The sequence below is a fragment of the Tachypleus tridentatus genome, chromosome 2 (genome assembly GCF_004210375.1).
Source record: "Tachypleus tridentatus isolate NWPU-2018 chromosome 2, ASM421037v1, whole genome shotgun sequence".
Lineage (NCBI taxonomy): Eukaryota > Metazoa > Arthropoda > Merostomata > Xiphosura > Limulidae > Tachypleus > Tachypleus tridentatus.
The window spans coordinates 128,057,365-128,074,556 of NC_134826.1; the positions used below are offsets into that span (position 1 = coordinate 128,057,365).

Sequence of the window (17,192 nt, forward strand, 5' to 3'; positions counted from 1 at the left end):
AGAGAATGGTCGTTAATCTGTGCATATAATAGCCTATACGATCACCCAAGGTATTGATGTTACTTGCATTTTCTGAGAGAAAATGTTTCAGGTCCACTGCTGACCTTGAAACTACTTCCTTCATCGTTGCTCGTGTTCCATATATTATGATAATGATTAAACAGTATTGCTAGACACTGGAATTTTCATTGCAACAACTTCGAGTTCTACGAAAGATTGTGAGATTAATCATCTCGACAAGCTTTATACAGATTAAGATGTGTGTTTAATCTTCCACGACCTAGTTTAAGCAAACCAGAGGTTTTTATTGAAATCCACTGAACTCATTGAAATATTTGTAAATATGTAGTCGAATGTGATTGCAGTTTGCTCAACCTTGTTTTTTCGTAAAAGTACTTGCAGTGGAAGCATGGCAACTTTTTGTTTGTGAACCTTTAGCAACTTAAGATTCTTGTTTACTTGTTGGTTTCAGGCAATATGCTCAGTTTCATTGTGTAGGTCAGAAGGTTCTCTTCTGACCGAAGATCGTAAGGTATGTGGATTGTGGCCAGAAATGTCGCTTAAAATAAAGGTAGAAAAAGAATGAAACTATGTGCTCTAACCATTATAAGTAATAACAGCATTTTTAATAATCTTTGCTAACTGCTGAGTTTTTGTGTAGTTTTAGTCAATGAAATTAGCCTGCTTTGATCAAAAGTTAGTGTTAATCTGTATGGAAAAAGGTGAAATATAATTTATCGGAACCCGTTACGCTCCAATAGTCATTTTTTGACAACATTTTGTTCTTAAAGCAACACAGAAGCAGTACTTTTTTTCTAAACTAAGATAAGCAGTTTTTAAACTAAATATTAGCTGTTTTATTACATTGTTGTAACTTGCATGTTAGGGTTATAAGTAGCTGGATTTTAATCACTAATAAAGAGATCAACATTCTAACGTCGTCTGCATTAATTTGCAACTAAGCCTATTCAGTCACCTTTTCCTTCATCCAAACACTAATAATTAGAAGACGAAGATCTTCGTGGCAAAAGGATTAAATTCCTATTTTCACTGTTAATAAACTCTGATTAAAGATTAAAGACATTTGTTAACTGCCAGCTAAGAGAGCAGAATTTGAAAATAACATATCTCTTTGGCGTTCACTCACTGAGGCTCGTAGAAAGTTTTGTTTTTTAAATTAACCACGATATGATTAAATTTCTGCATTTGTAGAGCTTATACACTTGATCATTATGTTGTGCACGTGAAAAGAAATAATTGTTTGTTTGTTTTTTTGACAAATATAAATGTGTTGGATAGGGGAGCCCTAATAAAGTGGGCCAGTCATTGTAAATTTCTCAAAGAAACAGTAATGGCGAAACATATACCCCTTTAAAAGGTTAGAAATGTGATGGAATATCGGTATGCTTAATGTGTTTATAAAGAACGTTTCGCAGTTATCAGAACCAATTTATTGTATACTAAGATACATCATATTTTAATGTTGAACCAATTAAAGACAACTTTGCAAATGTGATCTACAGCTCAAAAAAATACAAACAAACAGTACTACACATCTTGAATTGGAATCATTAACGGAATTGTTAAACTAGGCATGCCTTCATAGAATTGATTTGCTGAATATCCTGCTAGAAATTAATCCAAAGGACGTTTTTATTTTATTTTTTGCCTACCTACAGGGTGGCCCGTAAGACCATACCCATCTATACATCTTATGTCACCAGTATTCTTGCGCTCATGTGCCTACGTATTTGTCACAATACGCTCTTCAAGTGTAAATTGGCTTACATCGGCCATATTTCTCCGAAAAGAAATAAATAAATTTATAATACATGCGTAATTGAATATAACATAATAACATATGGATGGGTACGGACTTATGGGCCACCCTGTAGAAACGATCTATTGTGTGCGTGTGTTTTCTTATAGCAAAGCCACATCGGGCTATCTGTTGAGTCCACCGAGGGGAATCAAATCCCTGATTTTAGTTATAACTCCGTATACTTACAATAGTACCAGCGGAGGACAATACCTATTGACAAACACTGCAGAGTAATTTTTGTTTGTCTTCACTGGTTACATGTCTAAGAATATACTTATGAACCTTCATCAGTCTTAAGGATGATGTATATTTGTACATTATTTTTTCTTTTCATATTTTAATTTATAGCGTTCGTGAAACACTTTTTTTTTAGTTCTAAAGAACCTTGCATGGCCAGGTGGTTAAGAGACTCGACCCTTAATATGAGGGTCGCGGGTTCAATTCTCCGTCACGCCAAACATGATCACATTTTCAGCCGTGGGGCGTTATAATGTGACGGTCAATTCAACTATTCGTTGATAAGAGTTAGCAGTGGGTGGTGATGACTAGCCGCCTTCCCTCTAGTCTTACACTGCTAAGGCCCGGCATGGCCAAGCGTGTTAAAGCGTGCGACTCGTAATCTGAGGGTCGCGGTTTCGCATCCCCGTCGCGCTTTCAGCCGTGGGGGCGTTATAATGTTACTATCAATCCCACTATTCGTTGGTAAAAGAGTAGCCCAAGAGTTGGCGGTGGGTAGTGATGACTAGTTGTCTTCCCTCTAGTCTTATACTGCTAAATTAGGGACGGCTAGCACAGATAGCCCTCGAGTAGCTTTGTGCGAAATTCAAAATCAAACAAACAAATACTGCTAAACTAGGGAGGGTTAGCGCACATAGCCCGATTTCGCTTTGCTATGAGAAAACACTCACATTCAGACTTTTTACATTTGTGTGAAATTCCCGTTGTTGTTTGACAAGTAACATCTCATTTATCAGCGAATAGTGATTTGTTTGTATTTATTGTTATACATCGGTCGTTGTTCTGACCTGTTCTAACTATTTCCGCGAAATATTTTTTCGGATGTTATTCACAAAATTAATAAATATGAATATTAAATTTTTATGTCATAAGAAACTTATTGCACAAACTACCAAAACAGATATGTTGGCCTCGTATGGTCTGATTATTTATGACGCTCGTCTCGCAATTGCGGATCGTGAAATCAAATCATGTTGTCGTAAGGCCCGGCATGGCCATGTGGTTAAAGCAGTCAACTCGTAATCCGAGGGTCGCGGTTTCCAATTCCCGTCACACCAAACATGCTCGACCTCCCAGCTGTGGGGGCGGTATAATGTGACGGTCAATCCCACTATTCGTTGGTAAAAGAGTAGCCCAAAAGTTGGCGGTGGGTGGTGATGACTAGCAGTCTTCACTCTAGCCTTACACTGCTAAATTAGGGACGGCTAGCGCAGATAGTCCTCGTGTAGTTTTGCGCGAAATTCAAACCAAACCAAAATTTTGTCGTCGAACATGCTTGTTTTTTCAGACACAAGGGTGTTTTAATATTACGGTTAATCTCTTAACCGATGGAGATAAAGAGTGACCTTACACTTGGCAGTGGACAAGTTATTGTTTTCCCTCTGGTCGATCACTTCAAAATTAGGGATAAAACTGCAGATAGCCCTCGTGCACTTTTACACGAAAATTCAACAAACCAATCGATGTTTGTTAGTGTTCTTAATACATTATTAGTGTATTGTAAGTTTCAAAACATGTGCATTTGATATGAATAAGTATGAATATTTCTGTTTAGAGCCAAAAATTCACTCCAGTGGTTCAATGGCAAGATTTAGCCTTAAAATGCTAATATTCAGCGTTCGATTAGTGAGCACACAACACAATGTACATCTTTGCACGTTATAAGAATAAAGTGCCATAAAATCAGATATAACGCTCTATTCGGTTGCTTTCCGTTTAATTTTTCTCGGAAACAAATCAACATCACCAGTATTTTAATGTTTCGTTAACACAGAAATATGGTCGATTATAACTTCAATATCTTATATTTTAATCTTAAAAAGGTATTCTTTGTGTCAAAACGTTAGGACTACTTACAAAAAGAACTATTACAATACTTTAGAATATTTCGTACATAGACAACCCGCAACTGATACACCTATAAACAATTACAAAGACTCCATTAAATGCAAGTGAAATGTGTTTCTGTAATTTTTCAAAGAATTGATCCAAGCTGGGATTAGTGTACATCTTATGAAAATCACTTATACTTCCTACGAATTTCAGGCTTTCTGAGAGCTTTACTGTGACGTACTAATTTATGAATTGAATCACATTATGATCCCGGATTAACATTCAGGCCTACGTCCAAATAATATTTGTCATTACAACATTGAGCTATCTTCTGTGTCCATCGAAAGGAAATGAACCCGTTTTGTTTTTCCGTTGTAAATCCAAAGAGCTAGTGCAGTTCCACCAATTAAAGTATAAATTTGCCTAAAAATCTCAAAAGGATTTAATTTTTGAGATGTTTAATAATAATGTTTCATTTGTTTGTTTGAAATTAAGCATAAACAATACAATCGGCTATCCGTACTTTGCCTGTCACAGGTATTGAAACCCACATTCTAACATTGTGAGTCCGCAGACGTATTGTTGTGTCACTAGGGGGGGGGCACATTTGTTTATATTAGTTCAAGACTCTAGTTCTGATATGCCCCCCGCTAGTACAGCGGTATGTCTCCGGATTTACAACGCTAAAATCAGGGGTTTAATTCCCCTCGGTGGGCTGAGCAGATAGCCCTTTGTGGCTTTGCTTAACGAAAAACACACAAACACACTAGTTCTGATACCTTAATTCCAGATGTAAATACTTAATTAAAGTGGAACAGGTTATTGATTATATCATTCAGAAGAAGATCTGTCTGCGTGGGCTGTTAATTAATGTGTTCGGTCATGGTTTATGGTTCACAAAAACAAAATATGGATATACTATACGAGATGGTCAATTCTCCCCTCCTCCTAATGGTCAACTCAGTATTATAAAAGTAGCCAGTAAGAGTAATATACAATAAATTTAAATCAGCGATTATTTAGCGCCATGCAGAAAAATACTGAAGTTGTTACAATTGCCATACTTATATTACCCGTGTACACAATCTGTTATTTTTACATATTTTACTTTTATGACGTCTTGTTCGACACATTCGAATTTTTTAGTTAAAGTTAGTCAATATATCGTAATGCCGCAACTTGGATAATATGTGGGAAAAGTTGCACGGTAAAAGAAGACCCAAAATTACGTTGACGATTTTCCACACGAATGCAGTGAAATTTAGTTTATAGAAACACAGCTTTGCGCGTTATTCATGTTATGTCACGAGTGTAGACAAATTCGATGGACCCTTTCTTATGATAATAATAAACGTAAAGAAGTCAATTTTTTTAGAAACTTACCTTTATGAATAATATGCCGTTGTCTGAGTGTTCACGAAGTAATGGAGTTTTTCTCGTGGTAAGAAACTTAAAGGAATATAATTTTACGGAATCACATTTGTGTTGTGAAAAATGTCTTTCTTTGAGTGTACACGAAACGTGTGTGTTTTTGTGTTATTCTCACAGCAAAGCCACATCGGGCTATCTGCTGTGTCCACCGAGTGGAACTGAACTTCTGACTTTAGCGTTGTAATCTGTATACTTGTTTCTGTCACAGCGGGTTACGATGTACACAACACAAGGGAGCTTTTCTTATGGGAAGGATTACACGTAAACGAAGAAGATTTTGCAGAAATACTTTTATATATAATAAGCTGTTGCCTGAATATGGAGCTTTGCTTGCGGTAAAGATGTTTGAATTTACTGAAAAGCATCTTTATATATAACCTGTCGTTGTCCGGCTGTAAACGAATATAGTGTTGTTTTTTGTGACAACAAGAAGAGAGGTCTGGCATAGCTAGGTGGCTAGGACGTTGGACTTGTAATCCGAGGGTCGCGGGTTCGAATCTCTGTCACATCAAACATGCCCTTTCAACCGTAGGGGAGTTATAATGTGACGATCAATCACACTATTCGATGGTAAGAGTTTGCGGTGGGTGGTGATGATTAGCTGCCTTCCCTCTCGTCTCACTTTGCTAAATTATGGACAGATAGCTCTCGGGTAAATTTGCGCGAATTAAAAAAAACAACAAACAAACAAGTGGGATTGTTATCAATTTGATTGTATAAAAATCGGTTATAACAGTATACGTTGTTGTTATGTCGTATGATGAATATCGACAAGCCTTTAAGTGTTTTAGTATAAAAGGAGTGAAATGTACAATTCAGAACTTACGAATATTGCTGCCTACATTCACAAAGTGTGTTAATTTAGTGTTGCTAAAAGTTTTGTGTATATACCACACGAAATTATGTTAACTGTTTTATCGTTTCCTTTCTTACAAGTTATAAAAGTCACGTGCGAGTTTATTGAACACTCTGCACTTAATGTGTAACTTAGACAAATACACTGTTTTATGACATTTGCTGTTATGGTAGCGCAGAACCAATAAAAGTTATCTACGCATGCGCAGCATGCAAACCGGATACAAGAAAAAAATAACCTTAAGAATTTTCCACTTTAACTTGAAACAAAAAATATAGGGATAATAAAAATATAATTATAACAAGATAGTAAGAAATTAAAATTTTTGCTTAATAAAACTAGAAAAAATATCACCATATTTGCGAAATATGAAGCAATTGACCCAGATACACTTACTTAGAAAAGAGAATGAATTTCCTTCTTTGGGTGAAGAAAAGTAGCAAAAATATTGAAAAAAAAAATCTAGGTCGCAATCATCAGTACACATACAAAAAATTGTTTTTATTCGTATGCTTAAAAATCGTACACAGAACTAATATAAGCGTTTGGATCGCAACTGTCTTAGAAAACCGTGTCTGTTTATCTTCAGTTTAATGTTGAGGATAATTATATCTGACACTGTTTGACATTTATGTCATAAGCACTAGTTATACAATCCTTTAATATATGACCATTAAAACCTCGACTCATCAAAACTTGCTTGTGGAAGGAAATAACGATCTGAACATTCCTAGTTAGTCAACATACTCGTTCAACATTTGGATTTAAACATAATTATTCATACGACGTTTTAACTTCTTACTTATTTTTAAACCATAAGCACGCTTCGTTTTTCAGATAAGAAGCGTTTTCAACGTATCCATTTCCTTCAATGTTAAAAAAGTTAAAATTTTACTCAATACACAATAAATGTATGTTTAAAATTATTACGAAATTTTATGCTTTTTATTTTGTTTAATGTTATACGTAACAATGCGCAATTTTCTTCATTAGAGAAAGTTCTTTTCGCGATTTTTGGGTTGTACGATATTTGTTTCAGGCAGTATATTTTCTTTATTTTATTGTTGTCCAGTAATTTCATTCTATTGAAATATTATAAAATCAGTCCTATTCGTCAGTCCTCACTCCAGTAGTTTAGCGGCAAGTCTGAAGGTTTGTAACACTGAAAATAGGGTTCCGATACATATAGTGAGCACAGTACAGATAACCCATGGCGTTACTTTCTGCTTGACAGCGAACAAACAAATCGTCAGTTCGTTGAAGTTTCGTTTGGGATGCTGTAGAATGGATTTTGATAAAATATGGGAAAGAAATATGCCTCTTTGAGACCTCTAGATTATTAATTCTTGGCTATATTGTTGATCCAATTTCATGACCAGATAACTATTAAAAAAGTATAGATTCACTACTGTAAATCCATAACTATAACACTACATTTGTATTCTGTACCAGTTGTCATACACCTAACCAGTCTGTTCCACTTTTCATATACAAGCCAGAGCGTTTTTACAGAGCGTATCCATGCTGACCTATAGGAAGGCAACATATATTACGTGAGACCTACATGCACAAGTGTGAGCCACAGCCTATTGGCTGACGTGTAGGTATCATGGTTTCTCACGCGACTTGTCTAGAACGTAGTAAACCATAGTATAGAAGTTGCATTTTGTAGGCCTATTGTATTTTTAATGGATAGTTTCAATTTTGATTACAAACAGAAACTCCCAATTACATCTATGAGATAGAAATATGATGATATGGCGAAGAGTTAATAAGTAACCAACCAGTACAAGGCACACTCCTTACATTGATAGAGTTCAGTTGTGGAACCAGGGATCTGAGACAGTTACAACAGTACGGTAGGTGGAGTTTGAATTCAGTTGTCAAGCTGGATCCAGGTCGAGTTTTCCAGTATTCCTTTAGTTTAAAGCGAAGGATAAAGTATTGCTCCTGTAGGTCGTTCTGGGCGTTGAAAATCACGCCAAGGACATAGTCCTGGCCAGATACCGATACATATTCCATTCAAAAAGGGGTGAGTTGCTAACACAGTATGTTATCTGAATATACAGTATATTTTTATATGGTTTTGATTTCCACAAATACGAAACAAGTCACGCTTACTGAGTACAAAGTGTTTATCGTTCAGCACATCAAACTTCGAGCACTCAGCCATAATACAGTAAAAAACAACAACTGAAGGATAACTTTACACTAACTTTAAGGACCACCAATCTATCTTTGTTAGCTCTCAACTTCCTTCAAACGAGGCAAAAGATGTTACACCATCAAGAACCGAACCCCAGATTTTAACGTTGTAAGTGAAAACATTTTTGATTCATCTGTCGGAGAATTGGTTTGGTTTGTTTTGAATTTTTCGCAAAGTTACTCAAGGGTTGTCTGCGCGCCCGCCAGAGGACAAAACGCATCACTGAAAAGCAGTAAATTTAAATATTCCACTTGTTTTCAGCTGAAGTAAAATACTGAATATTTTTAACAGCAAACCAGATTATATATATTTTATTACGACCAAACAAAAACACTGCGGATATGGACAAATATAGCAAGATTTTTTTAAATATCTATTGATATCAGTTACCAAGAAACAGTTTTCACTTCTTGAACAGTACATAGTATATTGAAATACAGATAAGTTGATTTTCACATAAATTGAAAACTCGAGATGGATTGGGCAGAAAGTAACGTTTTAAAAATTCATTTTATGATAAGCAGGTTTAGTAAATACTTCCTGCAGTATGAGGCGTGTGTGTGTTTTTCGCATAGCAAAACCACATTGAGCTATCTGCTGTGTCTACTGATTTTAGCGTTGCAAATACATAGACTTACCGCTGTTCCAGTGGAGGACTAGCATGAGACAAGAAAAGTGAATTTTAACTAAGATTATCCCCATTATTTATATAAGTATAATATTGTCTGTTGTATGTCTAGTGTGAAGATGGATCTTCATCAAAATTGAGCTGGAGGTTCATTGAGTCCACAGACCATAACTCACCTCCTGTGGAAGAAGGCTTATTGGGTCCATGGAGTAATATATGTAAATTTGCGGTTTCACATTTTGTGTTTTGCAGTTGTTATAGGCGTTTTTTTGTGTGTTTTTTTACAATTATATAAAGGGAAAGAAACTTTTGATGTCCTAAGATTACCTTTCATTAATTATGAATTTATATAACTTCCGTCCAGAAGATGGGTTCTCCAGCTGATATAAGATGAAATTCTTTCAATTTTTTTAAAAAACTAAAAAAACAAACAAAAGTGTGGATTTTTTATTTTAAATTGTTTATCTGGTACTTTGAAGTTAGGAACAAAGCTATGCAATGGGTTATCTGTGCCCTGCCCACCACGGGCAACTAAATCCAGTTCATAGCATTGTAAATCATCAGACATACCACTGGTTTTTTGTTGTTTTTTAATGTTCACGGTGTGAGACAAGAATTTCGATTTCATTTAAAACTCTTGAAACATTGTGATGAAAACGTTTTGGCCAATTAAAATTCTCATTGTTATAAGATAAAATAAATTTTTAAGACATAGGGTTTTAGCTAAACTAAACATATTTAATTACAATGTGAACAAAGATGTACAGTTTAGATAAATCTCTTCACAGAATAGAAAACAATCAAAACTAAACATAAACAATTAGCCTTAAATAATAATCTTTACCTTAAAAAAAGGCGTTTACCCTTAATTACAGCTCTTCACACTGTAAGAAAGACGTTTAGTTTAACTAGAGCTCTTTCCATTATAAGACAAAAAAGTTTTAATTTTAACCACAAATTTTCACTCTTAGAATGAAAGTTTTGTTTTATCGAAAGCTCTGCACATTCTAAGAAGATAACTATTATTTTTGCCCAGCATGGCCAAGCGTGTTAAGGCGTTCGACTCATAATATGAGAGTCGCAGGTTCGCATCCCCGTCGCGCCAAACATGTTCGCCCTTTCATCCGTGGGGGCGTTATAATGTAACGGTCAATCCCACTATTCGTTGGTAAAAAATTAACCCAATAGTTGGCGGTGGGTGGTGATGACTAGATGCCTTCCCTCTAGTCTTACACTGCTAAATTAGGGACGGCTAGGGACAAACAAACTATTATTTTTAGATTAAACTTTTACAAACCAAGAAGAGAAGTGTAAGATAAAGTTCTCCACTTATTTGGGTAAAAGGTGTAGACTTTAATTTGTTTCCTGTACATTCAGTTATAAGAAAATAAGCATAGATTATATCTAAGGAATTGTTAAAATACAAGACCATGTTAAAACTCTCCACTTCCTAAGAATGTTTTTACATTTTATTTTATTAAGATGTTCAGTAGAAACTCGTATGGGTAAAACTGTGTAATGTTTGGTACGTGTACTGACTGATTATCGACAGCTTCCTGTATTGTAACCACAGCAGAAGTAGATCTCTTCCTTTGCTCGATCTATCAGAACACATAACAACAAATGAAACGTAAACAAAGTTTTTATTAGTACTAACTGGAATATATCACGTAATATCTTACTGTAACAATGTGACTGAGTAAATATTAAAATATTTCTCTTACACACCCACATCCCTAGCTTCTCAGTCAAAAATGCATGTTTGGAAATTGTCTTATATGTATCAATGATACATTGCCACTTGTAAGTATATCAAAGCTGACTTCTCGTATAAGACAAGCATTTCGAATATTTATGATGACTTGAGTTTTAAACTATTGGATGCCACTTCTAGCAATAGGAATGAATTCTCCTATAACATACGCTAAACCTCTGCTGCATCTGTGAAAATGCTATTGTTATTTGCTGTTGTAAATGTATCGTTTTAAACTCCTCGTTATTTGAAATGAAATACATTATACCTGTTTTAGCAGTATAATATTTGCTTTTTTTCCTTCTTTTCAAATTTAAAACTTTCATCAATAAAACAAGGTTTCAAGAACTATTTTTCCTGCTGCTCATTTTCTAGAAGTCTTTTAAGACCCTGGTCCAAGCCAACGGACACTTAGAAGAAGTTATTTAAGCGAGGAAATTAAGTTGTTTAAAAAAACCGTTTTTTTTTTTTTTCCATTGTCGATTGAGCTATGTCCCCCGCTGGTGCAGCAGTACGTCTACAGATTTACAACGCTAAAATCAGGGGTTTGATTCCCCTCGATGGACTCAGCAGATAGCCCGATGTGGCTTTCCTGTAAGAAAAACACACCCATTGAGCTATACGTTTAAAAGTGTCGTTATTTTCAAGCTATTGTTGATTTGTTTATATTTTATATTATGGTCACATTTGATACAGATGAAATAACGTCAGGAAAGTTTCATATCTTCAAAAAATCTTTAATCTGTGGTGTGAACATTGGTGAGGTGTTACTATCATTTATTAGTTTGAATTTTTCATTAAAAATTTCTACATAATTTTCTGGGAACATTTTGTCAAATATTAAAAGATCTTTAGCTTACTGTTGTTTATATTTACATAAAACTATAGACGTTTTTTCTTGATGTTCAATTGGAAAAGTAAAGAGAAAAACATGCTATCCTACAATATTTTTTATTTTAACTTCGCACAAAACTACTCAAGGGATTTTGAGCTAACCGTTACTAATTACGAAGTGATAAACTAAAAGGCAATAATCAACGCCACCTGCCGACAAATATTGTGCTACTTTTATCAAAGAACGTTGGAAGTAATCGTAATATTATTATGTTCCCCTAGTTAAAAGGGGAGTACATTGGCACTGGGAGTCGAACCCGCAACCTTCAGGTTGCAATTCGAGTGCCCCTAACTATCAAGACGTGTGAAGCCTTCCTGCTATATTGAATAAAATATTCTTCACAAAACGTTAACACTTGAATAGACGAATGTTTTGGGAATATTTATGACTCCTAATACGAAGTAACTAATGACACTCTATACACTCTTGCCTTTCTGTCTGTATTTGATACGTACTGAAATGATCATGTTTTAACAATTTGATTACCGACCCAAGTTGTTAACTGAATGGTTAATATGTCGAGCTGTAGATTGGATGGGCTTAGAATTCGAGATATGATACCAATGAATAAGCTACGTGTTTTTGTTGCGAGTGAGTTATAGAAGCGACAATCAATTCCAGTATTCGGTTTAAACAAAAAACAAACGAACAAACTTCTTGTAGTGACGATTACTGCTTTGCTAGTTCCTCTCTCTGTGGTCAGTAGTTGGATAGTATGTCGCTGGTATATCAGAACCCTAGGGTCTTTGATCTGGCGATGTAGCTCATGTCTTATTCGGACTCAAAAACCCTAAATCGAACTCTAGAGGTAAGAAGAGGAAATAACATACATTTAACTGTATTATCAATTACGCTTGCATGTAGTTAGTTTGTTTTTTTTTGTCTATTTCTTCCACTGTTTTTCTGGGATAATCCTCACAGGCGAAATGTGTTCTAGCTTATATAATTCGTTAACCAATCACCCAGTGAGCTAATGGCTCACGTGATCACAAGCAACAACTCACTCCCCTGGAACAGACACATACACTTCACACCATATGTATATACACATGTACATTTTGTGCTGCCTGAATATGGAAACAGACAACCTGACAAAAATGGCAGTACAATAACACGTAAGTGCGTTACGTTTAGCATTTTAAAAGCACAAGTTGTCGTTTAACGTAACAACAAGATAGCAACTACTGCACGAGCTGTAGCTAGGACAAAAGAAAAATCAGTATCTTTACATTTTTGCCACAAAAAGTGAAACAATAAAAAATAATTTCTATGGATTATGTATCATCTACAAGTCGATAAGTGATTATATATCTTCTACAAGGCCCGGCATAGCCAGGTGGTTAAGGCACTCAACTCGTAATCCGAGGGTTGCGGGTTCGAATCCCCGTCGCACCAAATATGCTCGCTCTTTCAGCCGTGAGTGTGTTATAAAGTGACGGTTAATCCCACTATTCGTTGATAAAAGAGTAGCCCAAGAGTTGGCGGGGGTGGTGGTGACTAGCTACCTTCTCTCTAGTCTTACACTGCTAAATTAGGGATGGCTAGTGCAGATAGCTTTCATGTAGCTTTGTTCGAAATTCAAGCCAAACCAATCACTCTACAAGTTGATAAGTGATTAAGTATCACCTACAAGTCGATAAGTGATTATGTATCATTTACAAGTCGATAAGTGGACAGATGCCCAGGAATTTCTATTAGAGTGAAATTCAAAAGTTCACATTTACACAAGTGGCACTCATAACTCAACAATTTTTTACAGAAATGGATTCTCAATAGTTAACAACTACGCACAGAACAGGACGAAGCGACACTCATAAATCAATATATTCTGGAAGTCAGAAGTCAGTACTCACATATAATTTGACTCATATCTTAATGTTTATGTTGGGACACGTAAGTCAGTGTTTACACATGAAGTGATATTCATATCTTAACATTTACGTTGGAATGAATAGTTAAATGTCAGTGTTTACATATAGAGTGATATTCATATCTTAACATTTACGTTAGGGTGAATAGTTAGTTGCAACTCAGTGTTTATATATGGAATGGCACTTATAGTTCAACCCGATTTTCATCATGGTAAGCCTTCAGGCTTGTCGCTGAGCCACGGTGAGTGGGGAGAGGCGTACAAACATACATAGCTCAGGTATATAACGGAGAGATCTCTCAGAATTCATTTATATCTTCGTTTTTTGTTTGTATGCGAAAGATACGAGACCGTATTACTTTACCATATTGATAAACCTGTTTGATTTCAAGGCCCACTAGTCCCATTAGCTTGTTAGTCGTCAGCTTACATTTTCAATCACATGACACACACACTTTAGGAATTTTTTGTCAGAAATATGATCTATCAGAATTTAGATATTTGTTGTAGATAGTAACACATGAGCTACTAAGTTTACAAAGACTAAAAATTTAACGTCTGACGTAGATAGTTATTCATTGCTTTTTATAAAATGTATTAATTGATATGTAATATTATAGCAAAACGAGGAATTATCGGTTTTGAAATAATTCCAAATTTAAATTCAGAAGCTTCATATGTTTTTATTTTGTAGTAATCTGTATAACATTATGAAATGCGTTTAAGACATAAATTCAGTTTGATGAACGATTTTAACGTTTTTATGTTGAACTAAAAACTGACGAGTAGATAATCACCACGTACTTTGTTGAAACACATTTTTCTGATTAAGAATATTTTGTCAAAACGAAGCAAAATATATTTTTATTTCTGACATTGACAATGTAATTTGACTTCACACCACATTCTAGTTTTTGTTTAAAATTAGTGTTTGATTTGAAATAACTACTCTTAAAACAGGAGTTGATTATGATATTGCAGTGTTACGATGTCAAGAACGAGAATTTAAAATTTAAACCTTTTAAACAGTCATATATTTCAGTTGGCCTAACTTGAGGAGATGAAAGCTTGTGATTCGTAAATTGCGCTACTTTTATTTTAACAAAAAGGAAGGAGGTGTAGTGTAATTGAATATTTTGTAAAAATAAAAAAAAGTGTGTAAATATTTGATTATATATTGTATATAAAAGGAAAATAAAGTATTAAGTAATGAAATGAAAACTGTAAGAAATTCCACAGGACAGTGACGTATAGGATTGAACGTAAACTTAATTATATCAATTCGAGCTTTTCCTAGTTTTGCAGCGTATCCATATCTAACATTTTCGGTAATTATTTCATACATATATTAAATACACGTATTGTTTTAAATGAAATAAACCTTGTATTTCTACGCCTCATAGATGCCTTATTTGTAGAAACAACCAGCAGGTACCATGGAGAAAGAACCAAGCAATAATTTAGATGTATTACGTGATGAGGCCTCTGGTAAGTAACATTCAGGTTTTTAAACTAAAGTTTTTGTGTTTGCTTAATATAAAAAGTGAGATGTTTCTGTTGTCTTCCAAAAGTAAAAACAATGAAGTTAAGAGACAATGAGTAAAAAAGCAGACGAGATGTTTGACAGTACTATCCATTTGTAAATTTTAAATAAAAATATTTAACAATAGTGTCGACCTGTTTACAAATATGCAGAATTTTATTATTACAATCATATTACGCAATAAATGCCTCAACTATGAGATAAATTTATTAAAGGAAAAACAATGTATCTATACGTATTACATATAGCATTGAAAATATTAGCATAAACGATAAATAAAATGGGTATAAAACTATTGTGGGATTGTTTCTCCTCTTTTGCATGAAAATGAACTGTTGATAGCTTATATTGCGATTGGCTGTCATCAAACAAATTAAAAAGTGTAATATCATCATAATGCCTGTAAAAATAAGGCATTTAAATTATTTCTAGCAGTAGCTTTTCTGTTTTTGAATTTCGAATTTCGCGTAAATCTGCATGAAGGCTATCTGCGCTAGCCGTCCCTAATTTGGCAGTGTAAGACTAGAGGGAAGGAAACTAGTCATCACCACCCACCGCCAACTCTTGGACTACTCTTTTACCAACGAATAGTGGGATTGACCGTCACATTATAATGCCCCACGGCTGAAAGGGCGAGTATGTTTGGTGCGATCGGGATTCGAACCCGCGAACATTGAATTACGAGTCGAACACCTTAACCCACCTGGCCATGTCGGGCCCTACCTAGCAGTAGCTTGATAAATATACTCATGGTTCTCAGGAAGCCTTACCTTCTGTAATTATATATATATAAGTTTTACTTGATAAAGGCTACATCATGCGACAGATTGAGAAAAATTTTATGTTTCAGCAGAAACTGTGTGAAAACCTGATAAGGGTACATGAAACTAATGCTCTTGATAATAGATGCATTCAAGGAATAAAGCTCAAACATTTAAAATGTAATATAAATTAACGTGATGCATGATATATATGTAAAAACGGCTCGTTTGGATTGAGAAAATATTTTACGTAGAGGAGCGAACAACGTTTCGATCTTCTTCGCTTTTCTGCGTAAAATATTTTCTCAACCCAAACGAGCCGTTTTTACATATATATTTTTCTCTACGAGTGGGTTTTCTCGACATCAGTCGTGCATGATAGTTCACAAAGAAGCTCTGCAATAACCTTCATACTATTGGATGCGTAAAACTGGAGAAGAATACTCTTTAGAGATGAACTCAAATTTGATTTTTTTTGCAACAACTAGTGATAGTATTAAAACGTCTGGGGGACAAATGAGTGAAAGCTAAATCTCGACTAGTGACGTTTGAAATTTATGCAAAACTAATGGCACTCTGATTGCGGACAGATACATAGATATATGCCATTTCTTAAGTAAAAATAACTGTTGAGCTGGAATCTTTTTTGAGCAAGATAGTAATTCTAAACATGGAGCACATTTGGTAAAGAACTACCAGAATGGAGTACTGTTGATTGAACAAATGCACACCATGGATTGATCTACGTATAGTCTGAATGTTAATTATATTAAAAACTTGTAAGGTGATTATATGGAAGCCAAGAAAATCAAACGTCAGCGAAACAACTTGGCTGAATTATATGACGTAATATAAAGGTGTAGAATAATGTTTCACAATCATAGATTGACAATCGCATTGTAGCAGAAAACAACGTACATGTATATGGCTCTGTTTAAATATTAGTCGTCTAGAACCCTATTCATATTTTTCTGTAGTAATGCATTGTACTAATGATAAATAAAACTTATTTGTGATTATTCATTGTTCTCTCTCTACTCTCTTTCACACATTTTTTTTTTCCTTTTACGGTTCAAAAAATTAAAACATACTAAAAAGGGTCCTTTATCAGCTCTTGAAATTCATCAATACGAATCGCCACCTGGTGCTGAGAAACAACATGTTATTAAGTTAGAAGATCTTGAAGAATACGTGAAAACAATGACTGAGAACGAAGGTTTTGCTGAGCAATACAATGTAAGTGTTTCAATTATCTCATGGAAACGCAGTTATTAACTAAACATACATGAACACAAGCTTTTTTTTACAAATAATTTACCTATGTTTATAACATGTATAAATTAATAATTATATACGT

General features: G+C 34.7%; 1 protein-coding gene across 10 annotated transcripts in view; it reads left to right on the plus strand.

The window, feature by feature from the left end:
* The window catches only part of LOC143245077 (receptor-type tyrosine-protein phosphatase kappa-like), a 49,802-nt gene that overhangs the window by 2,382 nt on the left and 30,228 nt on the right, over positions 1-17,192 (plus strand). For 2 of the 10 annotated variants that reach the window (XM_076490910.1, XM_076490913.1), the window contains exons 1-3: positions 7,756-8,211; positions 14,935-15,019; positions 16,947-17,071. In XM_076490910.1, coding sequence (XP_076347025.1) covers positions 14,968-15,019; positions 16,947-17,071 — 177 coding nt within the window. In that variant the 5' untranslated portion in view covers positions 7,756-8,211; positions 14,935-14,967. Of the gene's footprint in view, positions 1-7,689; positions 8,212-8,298; positions 8,494-14,934; positions 15,020-16,933; positions 17,072-17,192 lie in introns of those variants that run through there. The other 8 variants (XM_076490909.1, XM_076490911.1, XM_076490905.1 and 5 more) reach the window with 8 other exon arrangements.